The 16,871-nt window shown below is 48.7% G+C and overlaps 1 protein-coding gene across 1 annotated transcript in view; it reads right to left on the bottom strand.

Annotated features, from left to right (window-relative positions):
• Positions 1-3,907: 3,907 nt before the first annotated feature.
• Positions 3,908-16,871, bottom strand: part of efcc1 (EF-hand and coiled-coil domain containing 1) — a gene marked incomplete at both ends in the record, with an annotated part of 38,750 nt that continues 25,786 nt past the window's right edge. The window contains 4 exons of the mRNA XM_083660977.1: positions 3,908-4,107; positions 5,031-5,312; positions 5,633-5,692; positions 11,257-11,300. Of these exons, the coding sequence (XP_083517103.1) occupies positions 3,908-4,107; positions 5,031-5,312; positions 5,633-5,692; positions 11,257-11,300 (586 nt within the window). The remainder of the gene's footprint in view (positions 4,108-5,030; positions 5,313-5,632; positions 5,693-11,256; positions 11,301-16,871) is intronic.

Raw genomic sequence — 16,871 nt, 5'->3', positions numbered from 1 at the left:
GGCAGCAAGACTGGAGCTCGCCTGGAGAGAGGTTAGTGCACGCCATCTCCCACTGGAGGAGATGCTGTGCACTAACCTCTCTGCTGCCATGGGTCAGTGGCTCACTTGAAGCTGTCCAAACACAGTATCGTTCATAGCAGCTCTAAGATACTCCCTCCTCTCCTCTCCTCTCCTCTCCATACCCATACCTTAATCATTCACACCCACCAAGTCAACTCCATTCTGCTGCATAAGCGTTTCCTCCTCATTCACTTCTCCCAGGCGGGCCTCTGACCTGAGCCCCACCGGTGCATGCATGACATAGTGACATAGTTAACTCAGAGTGACATAGTGGCATAGTTAAGTCAGAGTGACATAGTTAACTCAGAGTGACATAGTGGCATAGTTAAGTCAGAGTGACAGAGTGATTGCCCATAAACGTGCCTCCCCTATGTACTTCTATTCCCTCACTCAGATGGGGCACCGTGCCCTTCTTCTCAATGGACCATTAGATGAAAGCGTTTCTATCTGCAGATAACAGGCAGGGTCTTGGTCCTTTGTCTCATACTTACTGTGGATCGGGGAGGGAGGGAGGAGGCGTGCGGCTTCTGCTGAAGACAAAACGCAGGATAACAATAGACTTTGTGAAGGCATACAGCAGGTCCCTGGTATACAGCAGGGCCCTGGTATACAGCAGGTCCCTGGTCTTGCTCAGAGCTCTCCCTGCTGCTCCGACCTCTAAGTCCAGATGATCCATCAGCCAGGCTTTCAGGGTGCAGAAGAGCCACTCACCGAAATAATGGGCATGCATCAATTTAGCCTTTTATCATCAGAGAAGAACACTCTCTAACGGCACGCAGAAGAAAGCAGCAGCTCAGAAGGCCACTGTCTCTGACGGGACGCAGAAGAAAGCAGCAGCTCAGAAGGCCACTGTCTCTGACGGGACGCAGAAGAAAGCAGCAACTCAGAAGGCCACTGTCTCTGACGGGACGCAGAAGAAAGCAGCAGCTCAGAAGGCCACTGTCTCTGACGGGACGCAGAAGAAAGCAGCAACTCAGAAGGCCACTGTCTCTGACGGGACGCAGAAGAAAGCAGCAGCTCAGAAGGCCACTGTCTCTGACGGGACGCAGAAGAAAGCAGCAGCTCAGAAGGCCACTGTCTCTGACGGGACACAGAAGAAAGCAGCAGCTCAGAAGGCCACTGTCTCTAACGGGACACAGAAGAAAGCAGCAGCTCAGAAGGCCACTGTCTCTGACGGGACGCAGAAGAAAGCAGCAGCTCAGAAGGCCACTGTCTCTGACGGGACACAGAAGAAAGCAGCAGCTCAGAAGGCCACTGTCTCTAACGGGACGCAGAAGAAAGCAGCAGCTCAGAAGGCCACTCTCTAACGGGACACAGAAGAAAGCAGCAGCTCAGAAGGCCACTGTCTCTAACGGGACACAGAAGAAAGCAGCAGCTCAGCGAGCAAATTGTTTTGTGTGAAATATTGTGTTAAAAAAGACTGTGGCATATTTAATAGGCTGTTAAACTGCACAACCAAGCACAGGCCTGTGGATCTGTTGGTCTCCCAAGCTGCTGCACTGACACAGCAGCCACATTCACACACTGAACGCTGCAGGGCGCTCTGTTCTGCCAGGCCGCTCTCCACTGCAGAGGGACAGACATGCCTCGTAGCCAGAGGGACAGACATGTCTCGTAGCCAGAGGGACAGACATGTCTCGTAGCCAGAGGGACAGACATGTCTCATAGCCAGAGGGACAGACATGTCTCGTAGCCAGAGGGACAGACATGTCTCGTAGCCAGAGGGACAGACATGTCTCGTAGCCAGAGGGACAGACATGTCTCGTAGCCAGAGGGACAGACATGTCTCATAGCCAGAGGGACAGACATGTCTCATAGCCAGAGGGACAGACATGCCTCATAGCCAGAGGGACAGACATGCCTCATAGCCAGAGGGACAGACATGTCTCATAGCCAGAGGGACAGACATGCCTCATAGCCAGAGGGACAGACATGCCTCATAGCCAGAGAAACAGACATGCCTCATAGCCAGAGGGACAGACATGCCTCATAGCCAGAGGGACAGACATGTCTCATAGCCAGAGGGACAGACATGTCTCATAGCCAGAGGGACAGACATGCCTCATAGCCAGAGGGACAGACATGTCTCGTAGCTAGAGGGACAGACATGTCTCGTAGCCAGAGGGACAGACATGCCTCATAGCCAGAGGGACAGACATGTCTCATAGCCAGAGGGACAGACATACCTCTTAGCCAGAGGGACAGACATACCTCTTAGCCAGAGGGACAGACATGCCTCTTAGCCAGAGGGACAGACATACCTCTTAGCCAGAGGGACAGACATACCTCTTAGCCAGAGGGACAGACATGCCTCTTAGCCAGAGGGACAGACATACCTCTTAGCCAGAGGGACAGACATACCTCGTAGCAGTCAGTTTGATATCAGCCACTCCGGCCACAGTGCTTGGTACTCTTTGGGGGGGGCGTGGCCTGATGTTTGGGGGGCGTGGCGTGATGTTTGGGGGGGCGTGGCGTGATGTTTGGGGGGCGTGGCATGATGTTTGGGGGGGCGTGGCGTGATGTTTGGGGGGGCGTGACGTGATGTTTGGGGGGCGTGGCGTGATGTTTGGGGGGGCGTGACGTGATGTTTGGGGGGCGTGGCGTGATGTTTGGGGGGGCGTGACGTGATGTTTGGGGGGCGTGGCGTGATGTTTGGGGGGGCGTGGCGTGATGTTTGGGGGGGCGTGGCCTGATGTTTGGGGGGGCGTGGCCTGATGTTTGGGGGGGGCGTGACGTGATGTTTGGGGGGCGTGGCGTGATGTTTGGGGGGGCGTGGTGTGATGTTTGGGGGGGCGTGGCCTGATGTTTGGGGGGCGTGGCCTGATGTTTGGGGGGGCGTGACGTGATGTTTGGGGGGCGTGGCGTGATGTTTGGGGGGGCGTGGTGTGATGTTTGGGGGGGCGTGGCCTGATGTTTGGGGGGCGTGGCCTGATGTTTGGGGGGCGTGGCGTGATGTTTGGGGGGGCGTGGCCTGATGTTTGGGGGGCGTGGCCTGATGTTTGGGGGGCGTGGCGTGATGTTTGGGGGGGCGTGACGTGATGTTTGGGGGGGCGTGGCGTGATGTTTGGGGGGGGCGTGGCGTGATGTTGGCACTCCCTGTTATCGATCAGTTTGTATTTGTGATTAATTATGTCTGCCGTATTGCATCTGATGTTAGTCTCCTTGCCCCCACTGTCTGATATCCTGGGAAGGAAGAAAAGGCAAACTTTCTGAAACGGGGTTCAATTTTCAACCCCAAAAGGTCTCAAAATTCAACTGTTTTGTTTTGACCAGATTAACCACTGTGGTTTTCCTGACTGCCAATATCTAAGCCAGCTATGAATGGGGGTTAAGGGACAGACAGAGATGTTTGGCAGCTGCTCTGAGGAAGGCCACAGAGGCCAACGAAGAGAGCAAATACTTGGCTATTCTTAAACGTCTAAAATAACAAAGGCAAACTTCTCACATGGACACTATGGATTTGCATTACTGTGTGTCAGCATATCCTTTACACGACGCTAAAGCTTCTTTTGAACATTTGCCCAACGACGACCAATTGCCGCAAGCGTATTTTGACACCGTTCGCAAAATACCGTATGTCTAGGATATTTATGAAAACTGAATGGACCGCTTTGCAAGATTGGCCCTCCTTAATGGAAAAGGCTTTTTTATGGGTAGCATTTGTCTGCTCAGCACCATAAATCACATCGATATAGGCGTGTAATTCATCCTGTTAGCATGGAACAAAAGCAATGGAAGCTGGGAGGAAAATTCTAAGTAGAAAGTTCTTGTCTGAAGTACGTGTAGATGTGTGTAGATAAGTAAGTGTGTAGATGTGTAGATCGCAGCGTGACTTTTCAGCCACATCTCAGAGATCCATCATCTTTGCACTGTTTGGCCTCAGGTGGTGGCTACACTGCATGTAGTCCAGGAGAGAGAGGGACGTCCCTCTGAGTCGCCCGGCCTTTTCGTGGCCAGTTGGCCTGCGCAGAGCTGGTGAACGGCGATTGGGAGCGTGGCCACTAAGCCTGGGCTCCCCGAAGGACCGCTGTGGCGCCTGCCGGGAATCTGGAGCCACAATACGTGAGAACGGGGGGCTAATCTACTCTCCAGGCTCCCGCGTCGGCCGGCCTCCAGGGCCGGGGCCACACTCCTGCTTCCTTCACCGCGCTCCGCTGCTCCTTTTATGTGAAGCTGCTTTACCTTGGCACAGCGCTCACTGGGCTCTGCTAGATGATCTCCTCCAGGCTGTTTAGAGGCAGCACCCACCCCCCAAACCTGCTTCATCGGACCAGCACGTCCTTTAGCACACGTCACATATTTTACGGCTCCAACGTTCAGCAGTGAACTTTAGCTTCTCATCCCGTCCTGCTGTCTCAGGGAAGTGGTTTTAACTGTGGCGTTGTCCTCTCCTCCTCGACTTTGTTTTGAAATGGCTTGATAAGCAACGCGTTAAAGGCGGTGCGATGTATCAGCTGACTGATGAGCCACGCCTACCCCCCCCCCCCTCCTCCCTCCCTCTCCCTTTCCTTCCCTCTGCTCACCACATCGCTCGCTTGTGGATTCATGCTTCTAATCGCCCTCTGGCCTCCTTGCATTTCCATGCAGCACGCAACAATGTGATCAAAACATGAAAGGATCGCAGCTGAATGGTAATATTGTGGACGTTTTTTTGCCCAAAAGTTCAAAGCATCAGCTGCCCAGCAGAATATAATGTTTTGGCTAAAGGCAATATTTAATGTTTTCCTTCCCTGCTCGCTTCATTTCACTTAACCCTACAGTAAGTCGACTTTACAGTAAGTCGACTTTTTCATGGCTTCTTCTCCCTCTGCTTTGTATCACACTGTACATTCACTTCTCACTTGCATTCATTCTGCTCTGGTGTTTATTGGGTGATTGGCAGAATGTTCCTCATTTATTTTTACTCTTTTATTGTTTTTCTCCCGGCACATTCTGCTCTGCACTCGTCATCGTAGTGGCTGTGATCTCACATCCTGGATCAGCTGTGATCTCACAGCCTGGATCAGCTGTGATCTCACAGCCTGGATCAGCTGTGATCTCACAGCCTGGATCAGCTGTGATCTCACAGCCTGGATCAGCTGTGATCTCACAGCCTGGATCAGCTGTGATCTCACAGCCTGGATCAGCTGTGATCTCACAGTCTGGATCAGCTGTGATCTCACAGCCTGGATCAGCTGTGATCTCACGGCCTGGATCAGCTGTGATCTCACAGTCTGGATCAGCAGCAGGCAACCGGTTGTGTTTTATGCCCCCTTAGGTCACACCATCACATAGAAACTATTTTGTCTTTGAATTCCATTACGTTACAGGGTCCCCCATCCCCCAGCTCCACCATAGCTTGTTTGTTTCAAGATGAGACCGGGCACTTTGAACTATGGCACCACACTGATACACTGACAGTCGTCAGCTCCGACACAGCTTAGACGGAACCAAACAGATGAGTAGGGGGCATTGTGTGGCAGCAGTAAGCGATAGGCTAGCTGAGGAAAGGCTGGTGGAATGCGAACATGAACTAGCATCGCAGGAGTGAGGTTTTTCCTCCCTGTGTAGTCCACTTAGCAGCTGTCCTTACTTGGTAATGCCGGCTGAGGCTGGGCTCTGCTCTCCTCAGACAAGAGCCTGTTCGGTGTTGCTGAGGGGGGAGAGACTTTAGAGGGAGAGCAGGAACTCACGAGGGGCAACGACTGAAGTAACCCAACCCCTAGGAGGGCCAATGAGTCATTTTTCCTCAGGAACCAAAAAGGAGTAGTACATGTTTTGTGGTAAAGTGGAGAGAAGGAGAAGAAGGAGGAGTGGCATCATGGGTGGATGCTGGTAGAAGGACCACTGCTCTTCTCTCACGCGGGACCGTGTGTGCAGCTCTGAGTTGCTCAAAACATTGGTGTCCTCTTTTTACCGCTCGGCCTCATCCCAAAGAACTTACGCCGTCCGTGTCTCAAGTCTCCAGCCCGACGATGTCAGGCAGGCCATGTGGAATCTAATGTGGAAGTACTGCATTTCAGTGCGGACGATAAGGTAGGGGGGGATCCTGTTGCAGAGCTCCCAAGCTGGGCAGTGCACTGCTGGGGAAGCCTTCAGGCTTGTGCTGCTCCCTGTACGCTGCTCACTGTTTTCTATATGATTTGAACACCTGAACTATAGATCGACATGTGGAGCACAGCTCCTCTCACACGGGCATAATTAGTCTGGCTGAAGCACGAGGCTTTTTGTTTTGCTCTGACAATGATATTTTTCATTCATTCTGTACAAAAATCATTTGTGTGATTACTTTTTGACTTTGTAAAAAGTTGTTGTCTAAAGTTCTGCCTAACTGTAGCATACAGTACATCTTCGGCACAGCCTATGGAAAATGTGCCTAGTCGGTCAGGTTGTGAGACACGAGGGTTTCATTTAATGGTCTTACAATTAATTTTGATAGGACTGTGTGTGAAAAATGCTGTGACTTTCTAAGAGATGTTTTAACCTGTTCTGGAGGGTGGAAAAAGTCAATTCTTATTCATGGCAGCGTTGTCAAGCTACAGCAAAGGCGAGAAAATGATTTATTAATTACACTTTTTTTTATTATGACACTTCATATTTCAGGCTAGTCTTGATGGAAACGTGATCTCTTTGCAGCGTAGTAGTGATCATGAATGTGTCTGTTAGTGTTGTTGTGTCATTCAGGACGGTAGGCCCGTGGAAAGGAGATGCTGTAGTAGGAGATCAAGCCGTTAAAGCACTAATGGTTCTGCACAGTGACCTCACCACAGCAAGGCTAAAATTAGTGGCCAGCGTGGCTAGAGCAGCCTGAGTCAGCAGTAGCCAATCACCAGTCATAAACTCCTCTGGTCTGTAATTCCACTCTCCCATGGGTTGGCCAGCCACAGCTTCAATGTTATGTTTTAATAGAGAGAAATGTTTCCTCTCTCTCACCAAGTCCAGTCATTTTTTATTGAATTTCTGATCCCTGTCTGCTACAGCGCACGCACGCCATCTTGTGTAACTTGGCCATCAGACATTTTCCGTTTCTACTCGGTTACATGGTTTTTCCTCTTGGCTCGGAGTCCCTTCTGTCTGGTCGAATAAACATTACCATACAGTCACTCACATATTGTATGTACACAGGACATAGATATTTTCTGCTGTGGCCGAGGTGTCAAATGTGTAGTTAGTTGTCCAACATTCTTTGCAGTATTAGTGTTTTCCTCCGCTACCTATATACACTGTCAGAGGCGCAGCTTGTGAACAGGCAATGCAGGCAATTGCTTGGGGCCCCAGGCCATTAGGGGGCCCCCGATGGCTGAGAAACTCCCTCCTCATAAACAACCAATGGACAATTTGCAATGACATTGAAACCTCCCTTAAGAGGCCCCATGTCATTCCCGTCATAATCGTATGGTTCATGTACATTCCTGAATTGAAAGTGAAACATACATTCATGAGATGTATGTGAATCATGCATGTTTGTCATTCACTTTCACTTTCAATTGAAGAGAACATATGTGAATCATTCCTGTCAAACTTGCATGATTCATGTATAGGGCTGGGTTAAAAAATAGATTCTCTGATTTTTAATCGATTTTTTTTAATCCTTTGATATCAATTCATATGTCCAGAGATAGATTTTTTTTTTTTTTTTTTTTTATAAACACAGGCTATACTATTATAGGCTGTGTGTGGTAGTTGAAACAGTTTCAAGTTGACGTTTATGTTTGTAGTTGAAACAAAAACATAAATACTGTAGGCTACATAAATGGAAATGTTTGATCATTAATATCTACTTTTAGAAATTATTTAGGCTGAAATCAAATCACTGCATAATTGTGAAAGTGTCTTTATTGACAGATGAAAAGGCTGTTATTTACCCTTTGTCACCACCTGGTGAATAAATATATGTGTAACTAAAACCATTAAAATTGACAAGCGGTCCGCAACTTTTTTTCCCCATGTACTGTATCTACCGGTCCTTGGCGCAAAAAAGTTGGGAACCCCTGTGTTAGATAACTGAACAGTCATGTAATTCAGTAGAGATGCTGCGATCGAGATTTTTCAATTCCGATCCGATTTCGATATTTTAGCTCAAAACCGATCCGATTCCGATCAAATTTCGATACCCGATTCGATACCGATTTCGATCCGATACCGATACAGCACATATTTAAGTCTCTCTATGCTGTCTGATAGCTAGCAGGCAACAAACATTTTTAGGGTTAGGTATGTATGTGTGTGCTTTGGTAATATAGTATGTAAACGATTTAGTTCATCTAATTCATTTGATGTAAAACTAAAACATAACAATCAAATTAGGGCTGGGCGAGATGGATGATTTAATATTCCATAGCTCTGACCTAAGCAAATCTGACATCACTATTGTGATATAATATTTTTTTTAGTAAAGTGTATCACTCAATAGTCAATACAAAAAATAATGGCTTTTATAGAACCGAAAGCCTAGCTGCTTAGTCTGCAGATAAAACATAAAAAAATTACATTTAGACTCTTATTGGCATGACGGCAACATATAAGCGGTCTGAATTTTGCATGGGGCCAGTTATAGTGAGGCATGGAAAGCCTCACTATACGCCATCATATCTGTGTCGTTTCACTTTTGACTGAAAAATGATGCCTGTAGTCTAGATTAAAGAAAATACATGTATGTGATGTTGACAATTATGTAGGCTATGTGCGCATTCGTTTTCCTTATAGATCATGAGTGCTCCGCAGCTAGCTACGTTAGCTTGCATGTAACGTTTAGCGTTAGTTGATTTTGGAGACACAAACCCTGGACGTTTCATTTTGAGTAGGCTAATGCATGAGGTTCTCTATGGTTTACGCCAGCTCTGGGAGTATGAAATGCTTTAAATGCGGGGGTTTTGGTCACAACAAGCTTGTGGAGCGCTGCCCTGCTAGATAGCCTAACCAGCTAGATAGCCTAACCAGCTAGCTAACGTTAGCCATCATCACAACAGTTAACGTTAACGCCAAAACAAATCCGCTGCCTCATCCCCACGTTTGGTTTAGCGTAACGCCAGCTCAGACTTTCCCCTAATCTCAGAAACCTTGCGGGACATGTATTGCAAATTGCAATAGTGGTTGTTTTGTTATAATTTGAAACTGTCAAACTGGTGCGGACGCGTGATTTCGAATCGCACATAGGTTAAGGACGGGTGTGTCTGACATTTTGGCCCTGGCCATCCTAGGCTCAACGCGGCCTCTGTGCTGCTGCGGCTGCTGCTGCTGCATGCTGGATAGAAATCCTGGAGCGGAGTCATGGAATGGAGTGCTTATATCGGAGCCTTGGATCGGTCATTTTCGCTGGAATCCGATCCGATCCGATCCATGTTTTTTGGCTGATATCGCGCCGATATCCGATCACATGATCGGATCGCAGCATCTCTATAATTCAGGTTACAGCTAAAAAAAACATATTTTAGTATCACTAACCAAATCGATATTGAAATTAATCGAATCGGAATCGAATCGAATCAGGATTAATCGATTCGGAACCGTGTGAATCGGAATCGGATCGATTCTTGATATTTGGACCAATATCCAGCCCTATTCATGTACTTTCTCTTGAATTGAAAGTGAAAGAACGCTGCTTGGAAGGGGCCCCTTGGAATTTTTGCCTAGGGCCCCAACAGACTCTAGAATCACCACTGTACACTGTGTGTCTCTGGGCTCTAGTAACAGTAGCAAACCATACACCTCGTGCCCTCTCATTTGAGCAGTCTTCAGTGTCCGCAAGCTGCTTTACACACTTAAAGCCACCAACAGGTCTGCACTTTTCTCAGCGCGAGGTCGAGCGATCTGCTGAGCGGAGCGCATATTCTGCAGGACGAGGCGAGCAGCGGCAGTGGCCATCTTCTTCTCCTCTGATTGGTTGCGCTCATGAAAGGTCAGATAAGTAAAGATAAGTAGGTCAGCGCTGAGATATTTTGAACTTTGAGCTTTGAACTTTGAACTTTGAAAGTGGCAAAATCGAGCTGTGCGTGATGCCAAGGGTAGCGCTGCCACCTAGTGGAGAAGCGCCACCCTCCAACGGGACAGCGGGCGCAGCAGAGCTGTTTTACCGCGGATCATGTGTACGCGCCTTAAGGCCCTTTTGACAGTGTTTTTGTTGAGGCTGACAGATTGACCTTTTGATAGATAGCGCTCCTCACTGAGCCAGGGGACAAGACGGCGTCCTCGGCGGGCAAGACATTCCTGAAGACAGGAGTCATCCTCTTTGTAATTCTTCTCTTTACAAATTGAGATCTCCTTTACTCATGTTCTCCTCTGACCCAGCTGCTCTGGTTTTTTCTCTCAGCTAAATGCCTGAACATACCAGCAACCTTCTGTCTCTTGAGTGTGTGCAATCCCCCTATCTGTGGGGAGCGTTTAACCTGCTTCACTGGAGCTGTTTTGGAATAAATTCTGTGTAGAGAGCTTGGCTTCTTCTCAGCAGAGGCTGGCATGGCTGTGTCGGAGCTCTTGGGAGACTGTATTTTTTCAAATGCTGCGTTTGGAAAGCGTGCAGCAGGCCCTTTAAAAAGGTTTGCCAGTGAAACAGTAGAGGCCAGAGGGGAATCTGATCTGCCCATTTCCACTGCAAGCTTAGGGAGCACAGCATATTATTAATTCAACTCCGACTCAGACTGGAGCTCCAACAGCCAGTCGAGGTGACCTGCTGCTGTTTGTCTGTCCGCCCGTGTGCGTTCTGTTAGCGGTCCGCTCTCCTCGCTCCCCCGAGTAGAGGAAGTATCTCCGCTGAACTTGACAACAAATCGTCTGGTGTTAGGCCGAGGACCCTGACTCTGGTGTTAGGCCGAGGACCCTGACTCTGGTGTTAGGCTGAGGACCCTGACGACTGTCCCAGCCCTGCACACACAACTTCCTGGCGAGTGAGCGAACCTAGCAGACCGGAGCCGGTGGTGTGTCTGTTAGCAGATCTCTGGTGTGTCATAACCAGACCACCGCTCTGTGATATCAAGTCCACCTTGCGAAGCAGGCCTGCGCGGGGACCAGCGCGGCCTTCCTGACAAGGTTGCCTTCTGAAGGTAAAGTCTCGTGCCCGTCGGGGGGGAGTGGAATGAGGGCTTAGAGCTGTTAACGGAGCAGAGCAGTCAGCTGTTTTGGGACGCCCGCTCCTCTCTGACATGGTCTCCCCTCTGTAGCGCGGGAGGCAGGAGTCCTCTCTCCACTGCTCTGCCACAACACACCTGAGCCACAACACACCTGAGGCACACCTGAGGCACACCTGAGGCACGCAGGAGGCACACCTGAGGCACACAGGAGGCGGACGAGACGCTCTCACAGCAGCGTCTCGCTGGCCGGAGACAAACAGAGCAGCAGAGAGAGAAAGAGGAAGGAGGGAGGAGGCGGCTGGAGGTGCAGGAGCTGGCTAGACAGATGACTGATTCCACTGTTGGTGAGTAAGGGGTTTGGGGTCAGCTGGGCTGGTAGAGCACCGTCATGTGTGGAAGAGGGGAGGGAGTTATGCAAGGAAAGACTTCACCAAAGGCACAGAGTATTATTAGACCTTTGCTGGCAAGGCAGGCACTCCTGCTGCCTGCTGTGTCCTCTCAGGCCCTGTGCTGAGAAGCTGCCATCTGTGTTCAATTGATTCAGCTGAACCACTCAAACACCTCCAGCAGTTTCACACTTCTGTCTTTAGTATGGAATTCTTCTCATCCTAATTATGCTCGACTGTTCTGCGTTATGTGAGGACTAAAGTGCCTCCAGTTCTGTTGTACGTTATGTGAGGACTAAGGTGCCTCCAGTTCTGTTGTACGTTATGTGAGGACTAAGGTGCCTCTAGTTCTGTTGTACGTTATGTGAGGACTAAGGTGCCTCCAGTTCTGTTGTACGTTATGTGAGGACTAAGGTGCCTCTAGTTCTGTTGTACGTTATGTGAGGACTAAGGTGCCTCCAGTTCTGTTGTACGTTATGTGAGGACTAAGGTGCCTCGAGTTCTGTTGTATGTTATGTGAGGACTAAGGTGCCTCCAGTTCTGTTGTACGTTATGTGAGGACTAAGGTGCCTCGAGTTCTGTTGTACGTTATGTGAGGGCTAAGGTGCCTCCAGTTCTGTTGTACGTTATGTGAGGACTAAGGTGCCTCGAGTTCTGTTGTACGTTATGTGAGGACTAAGGTGCCTCTAGTTCTGTTGTACGTTATGTGAGGGCTAAGGTGCCTCCAGTTCTGTTGTACGTTATGTGAGGACTAAGGTGCCTCCAGTTCTGTTGTACGTTATGTGAGGACTAAGGTGCCTCGAGTTATGTTGTACGTTATGTGAGGGCTAAGGTGCCTCGAGTTCTGTTGTACGTTATGTGAGGACTAAGGTGCCTCAAGTTCTGTTGTACGTTATGTGAGGGCTAAGGTGCCTCCAGTTCTGTTGTACGTTATGTGAGGGCTAAGGTGCCTCGAGTTCTGTTGTACGTTATGTGAGGGCTAAGGTGCCTCTAGTTCTGTTGTATGTTATGTGAGGGCTAAGGTGCCTCTAGTTCTGTTATACGTTATGTGAGGGCTAAGGTGCCTCTAGTTCTGTTGTACGTTATGTGAGGACTAAGGTGCCTCTAGTTCTGTTGTACGTTATGTGAGGGCTAAGGTGCCTCCAGTTCTGTTGTACGTTATGTGAGGGCTAAGGTGCCTCCAGTTCTGTTGTACGTTATGTGAGGACTAAGGTGCCTCGAGTTCTGTTGTACGTTATGTGAGGGCTAAGGTGCCTCAAGTTCTGTTGTACATTATGTGAGGGCTAAGGTGCCTCTAGTTCTGTTGTACATTATGTGAGGGCTAAGGTGCCTCTAGTTCTGTTGTACGTTATGTGAGGGCTAAGGTGCCTCTAGTTCTGTTATACGTTATGTGAGGACTAAGGTGCCTCTAGTTCTGTTGTACCTTATGTGAGGACTAAGGTGCCTCTAGTTCTGCTGTACGTTATGTGAGGGCTAAGGAGCCTCTAGTTCTGTTGTACATTATGTGAGGGCTAAGGTGCCTCTAGTTCTGCTGCACGTTATGTGAGGGCTAAGGTGCCTCGAGTTCTGTTGTACGTTATGTGAGGGCTAAGGTGCCTCGAGTTCTGTTGTACGTTATGTGAGGGCTAAGGTGCCTCTAGTTCTGTTGTACGTTATGTGAGGGCTAAGGTGCCTCTAGTTCTGTTGTACGTTATGTGAGGGCTAAGGTGCCTCTAGTTCTGTTGTACGTTATGTGAGGGCTAAGGTGCCTCGAGTTCTGTTGTACGTTATGTGAGGGCTAAGGTGCCTCTAGTTCTGTTGTACGTTATGTGAGGGCTAAGGTGCCTCCAGTTCTGTTGTACGTTATGTGAGGGCTAAGGTGCCTCGAGTTCTGTTGTACGTTATGTGAGGGCTAAGGTGCCTCTAGTTCTGTTGTATGTTATGTGAGGGCTAAGGTGCCTCTAGTTCTGTTGTACGTTATGTGAGGGCTAAGGTGCCTCTAGTTCTGTTGTACGTTATGTGAGGGCTAAGGTGCCTCGAGTTCTGTTGTACGTTATGTGAGGGCTAAGGTGCCTCTAGTTCTGTTGTACGTTATGTGAGGACTAAGGTGCCTCTAGTTCTGTTGTACGTTATGTGAGGGCTAAGGTGCCTCTAGTTCTGTTGTACGTTATGTGAGGGCTAAGGTGCCTCGAGTTCTGTTGTACGTTATGTGAGGACTAAGGTGCCTCTAGTTCTGTTGTATGTTATGTGAGGACTAAGGTGCCTCTAGTTCTGTTGTATGTTATGTGAGGGCTAAGGTGCCTCGAGTTCTGTTGTACGTTATGTGAGGACTAAGGTGCCTCTAGTTCTGTTGTATGTTATGTGAGGACTAAGGTGCCTCTAGTTCTGTTGTATGTTATGTGAGGACTAAGGTGCCTCTAGTTCTGTTGTACGTTATGTGAGGACTAAGGTGCCTCTAGTTCTGTTGTATGTTATGTGAGGACTAAGGTGCCTCTAGTTCTGTTGTATGTTATGTGAGGGCTAAGGTGCCTCGAGTTCTGTTGTACGTTATGTGAGGACTAAGGTGCCTCTAGTTCTGTTGTATGTTATGTGAGGACTAAGGTGCCTCTAGTTCTGTTGTACGTTATGTGAGGACTAAGGTGCCTCGAGTTCTGTTGTACGTTATGTGAGGACTAAGGTGCCTCGAGTTCTGTTGTACATTATGTGAGGGCTAAGGTGCCTCTAGTTCTGTTGTACGTTATGTGAGGACTAAGGTGCCTTGAGTCCTCGACTGGATGTCTTTTTGGTGATGTAAGCGGCTCATAGTGCAATTTAGTGAAATCAACTCAACATCCATTAACACGATGTATCTAGATGTCATTTGTCAAAGTGCTAGTTATTAGTAGACACCAGCTGAACCAATCTTATGCTTAGTCACTCATCATCTTCACTATTCTAAGCAAAAGTTCCACAACATTTACCCGTCTGTCTCTCCACTGTGTGTCAGGTGTCAGAGGGCACTCTGTTTCATGTCTTCTGGTTCTACCCTTCACTGGCAGGATTCTGGCCAAAGTATTTGACTGGTACTCTAAGGCCTACAAAATAACCCTTCAGCTGGAGGCAGAACTCGCCATCTTCGGCTGCTCGGAGTCCTCTCTGGGCTTTCCTACAGCTGTGCAACAATCTCTGACACTGGGGACAACTGTTGCCAAAAAACGTATTCTTAAGGAATGGAAGTCCCCCTCTTCACCCTCTTTCCAATTGTGGTTGACGGACAGGATCTCTGTTATACGGATGGAGAGACTCAAGTTCCTGGGAACCAACTCACTTAGAACATTTCTAACTATATGGGACCCGTTTTTAGTCTACCTCGATGAGGTTAGGGGCGAGGGGTGACTTGCCCGGCTGGTTTCCTATAGACCCCTTGCGTGAGATCCCAAGTACATCGCTTACCAGCAAATAAGCACCTTACGTGGCTGGTAGCACTACATTGTAACATTGAATGTTGATTATGTTCGTATGTTTTTGTTTATTCTATTTTCTTGTGTCTGAGCCTGTTTGTCTGTTTTGTTTGTGTTCTATATATTTTTTAATGAAATATTGGGGGGGGGGGGGGTGCTAGTTATGTGCTTCATGTCATAAAATCATCTTGTGACTTAAATTATGAAAGAACACCTCATATAAAGCATTCACAAAAACTCTTGGTTTAACTCTTCCTTCTTTTGGATTGAATGAAGCTACTATCTATCTTATGTATCTGGGAATTCACAATCAAGTAATTACATTTCTCTGATGCACATGGCAAGTCCTGTACAATCCACTACAAGTAAGTCTATTGCAGCATAAAGTACTATATTTACTACTATATTTGACTCAACTGTTCACTACTTCAGTCAACTCACAATTTTAAGGCAGCAAAGAACTGCTTTTAAGTTGAAATACCGTAATATTTTTTTTGCATTGAGGTAAGGATAAGGTTATGGAAAAGTTCTGTGTGCTCTGCATATAACCTCCAGAGTTTCTAGTTGTCAGTGTCTCTCTCTTCTTTGAATTTCTCTCACTTTTGAATAATTTGAAACACACAGAGAATACCATGGTCTCTGCTGGAGGTTCTTCAACGTTATTTGTTCTCTGACACTATGCCAGACAGTATTGTAATTAGGCGTTATGAATATTTCAGTGTTTCAGTTTCTTATTTCCACCTGTAATTTGATTCGGGTTCTTTTTCTTTCTCCCAGTGGAATGGGTTTGTACTGTAGTGTGCTTTGCTTGTCTGGTTTACAGTGGTGCTTTGCTAATATGAATCTAGTTCAAACATGCTTTACTTTATTATACGCATAAACATAATGTAATACTCTGAACTCAAATCTGCAATTTGGAGCCCAGTTTCATGTCTATAATACCAAGGGTCTAAGCCATAATGTTTTGGTTAGAGAGAGATATCTCACTTTATTGCTTACAATAGGGTTTGGTCACCATAATAGCTTGGATCTTATTGTAGTCGGGGGCACTGCCACACTGTGAGTGCTTTTTAATCACGGTCAGGTGATTATTATTATTATAATTGGCCCAGTTTCAGCATCAGTGGTGACCCTGTGACCCTGTGGCCCGGTCAATAATGAGCAGGCAGTGGGATGGGCGCCCGGTCAGCAGGGACACAGCCACCACCTGGGGTCCTCTTCCATCTTTCATGCATTTCAATGAGCCAGAGCTCATCCAACATTTATTATGGTGACTGACGGACGGTGGCCCTGAGTGCTCCATCACTCCATCTGGGCCAGCCAGGACCTGACTGACCCTGACCTGTCAGGACCTGACTGACCCTGGCCTGTCAGGACCGGACTGACCCTGGCCTGTCAGGACCTGACTGACCCTGGCCTGTCAGGACCTGACTGACCCTGGCCAGCCAGGACCTGACTGACCCTGGCCAGCCAGGACCTGACTGACCCTGGCCTGCCAGGACCTGACTGACCCTGGCCTGTCAGGACCTGACTGACCCTGGCCTGCCAGGACCTGACTGACCCTGGCCTGTCAGGACCTGACTGACCCTGGCCTGTCAGGACCTGACTGACCCTGGCCTGCCAGGACCTGACTGACCCTGGCCTGTCAGGACCTGACTGACCCTGGCCTGTCAGGACCTGACTGACCCTGGCCTGCCAGGACCTGACTGACCCTGGCCAGCCAGGACCTGACTGACCCTGGCCTGCCAGGACCTGACTGACCCTGGCCTGTCAGGACCTGACTGACCCTGGCCTGCCAGGACCTGACTGACCCTGGCCTGTCAGGACCTGACTGACCCTGGCCAGCCAGGACCTGACTGACCCTGGCCAGCCAGGACCTGACTGACCCTGGCCAGCCAGGACCTGACTGACCCTGGCCTGTCAGGACCTGACTGACCCTGGCCTGTCAGGACCTGACTGAC

The sequence above is a fragment of the Poromitra crassiceps genome, assembly GCF_964638095.1.
Source record: "Poromitra crassiceps genome assembly, chromosome: 25".
Taxonomy (NCBI): domain Eukaryota; kingdom Metazoa; phylum Chordata; class Actinopteri; order Beryciformes; family Melamphaidae; genus Poromitra; species Poromitra crassiceps.
The sequence above is the reverse complement of the archived record's forward strand: the minus strand, read 5'-3'. Positions and strand labels throughout refer to the sequence as shown.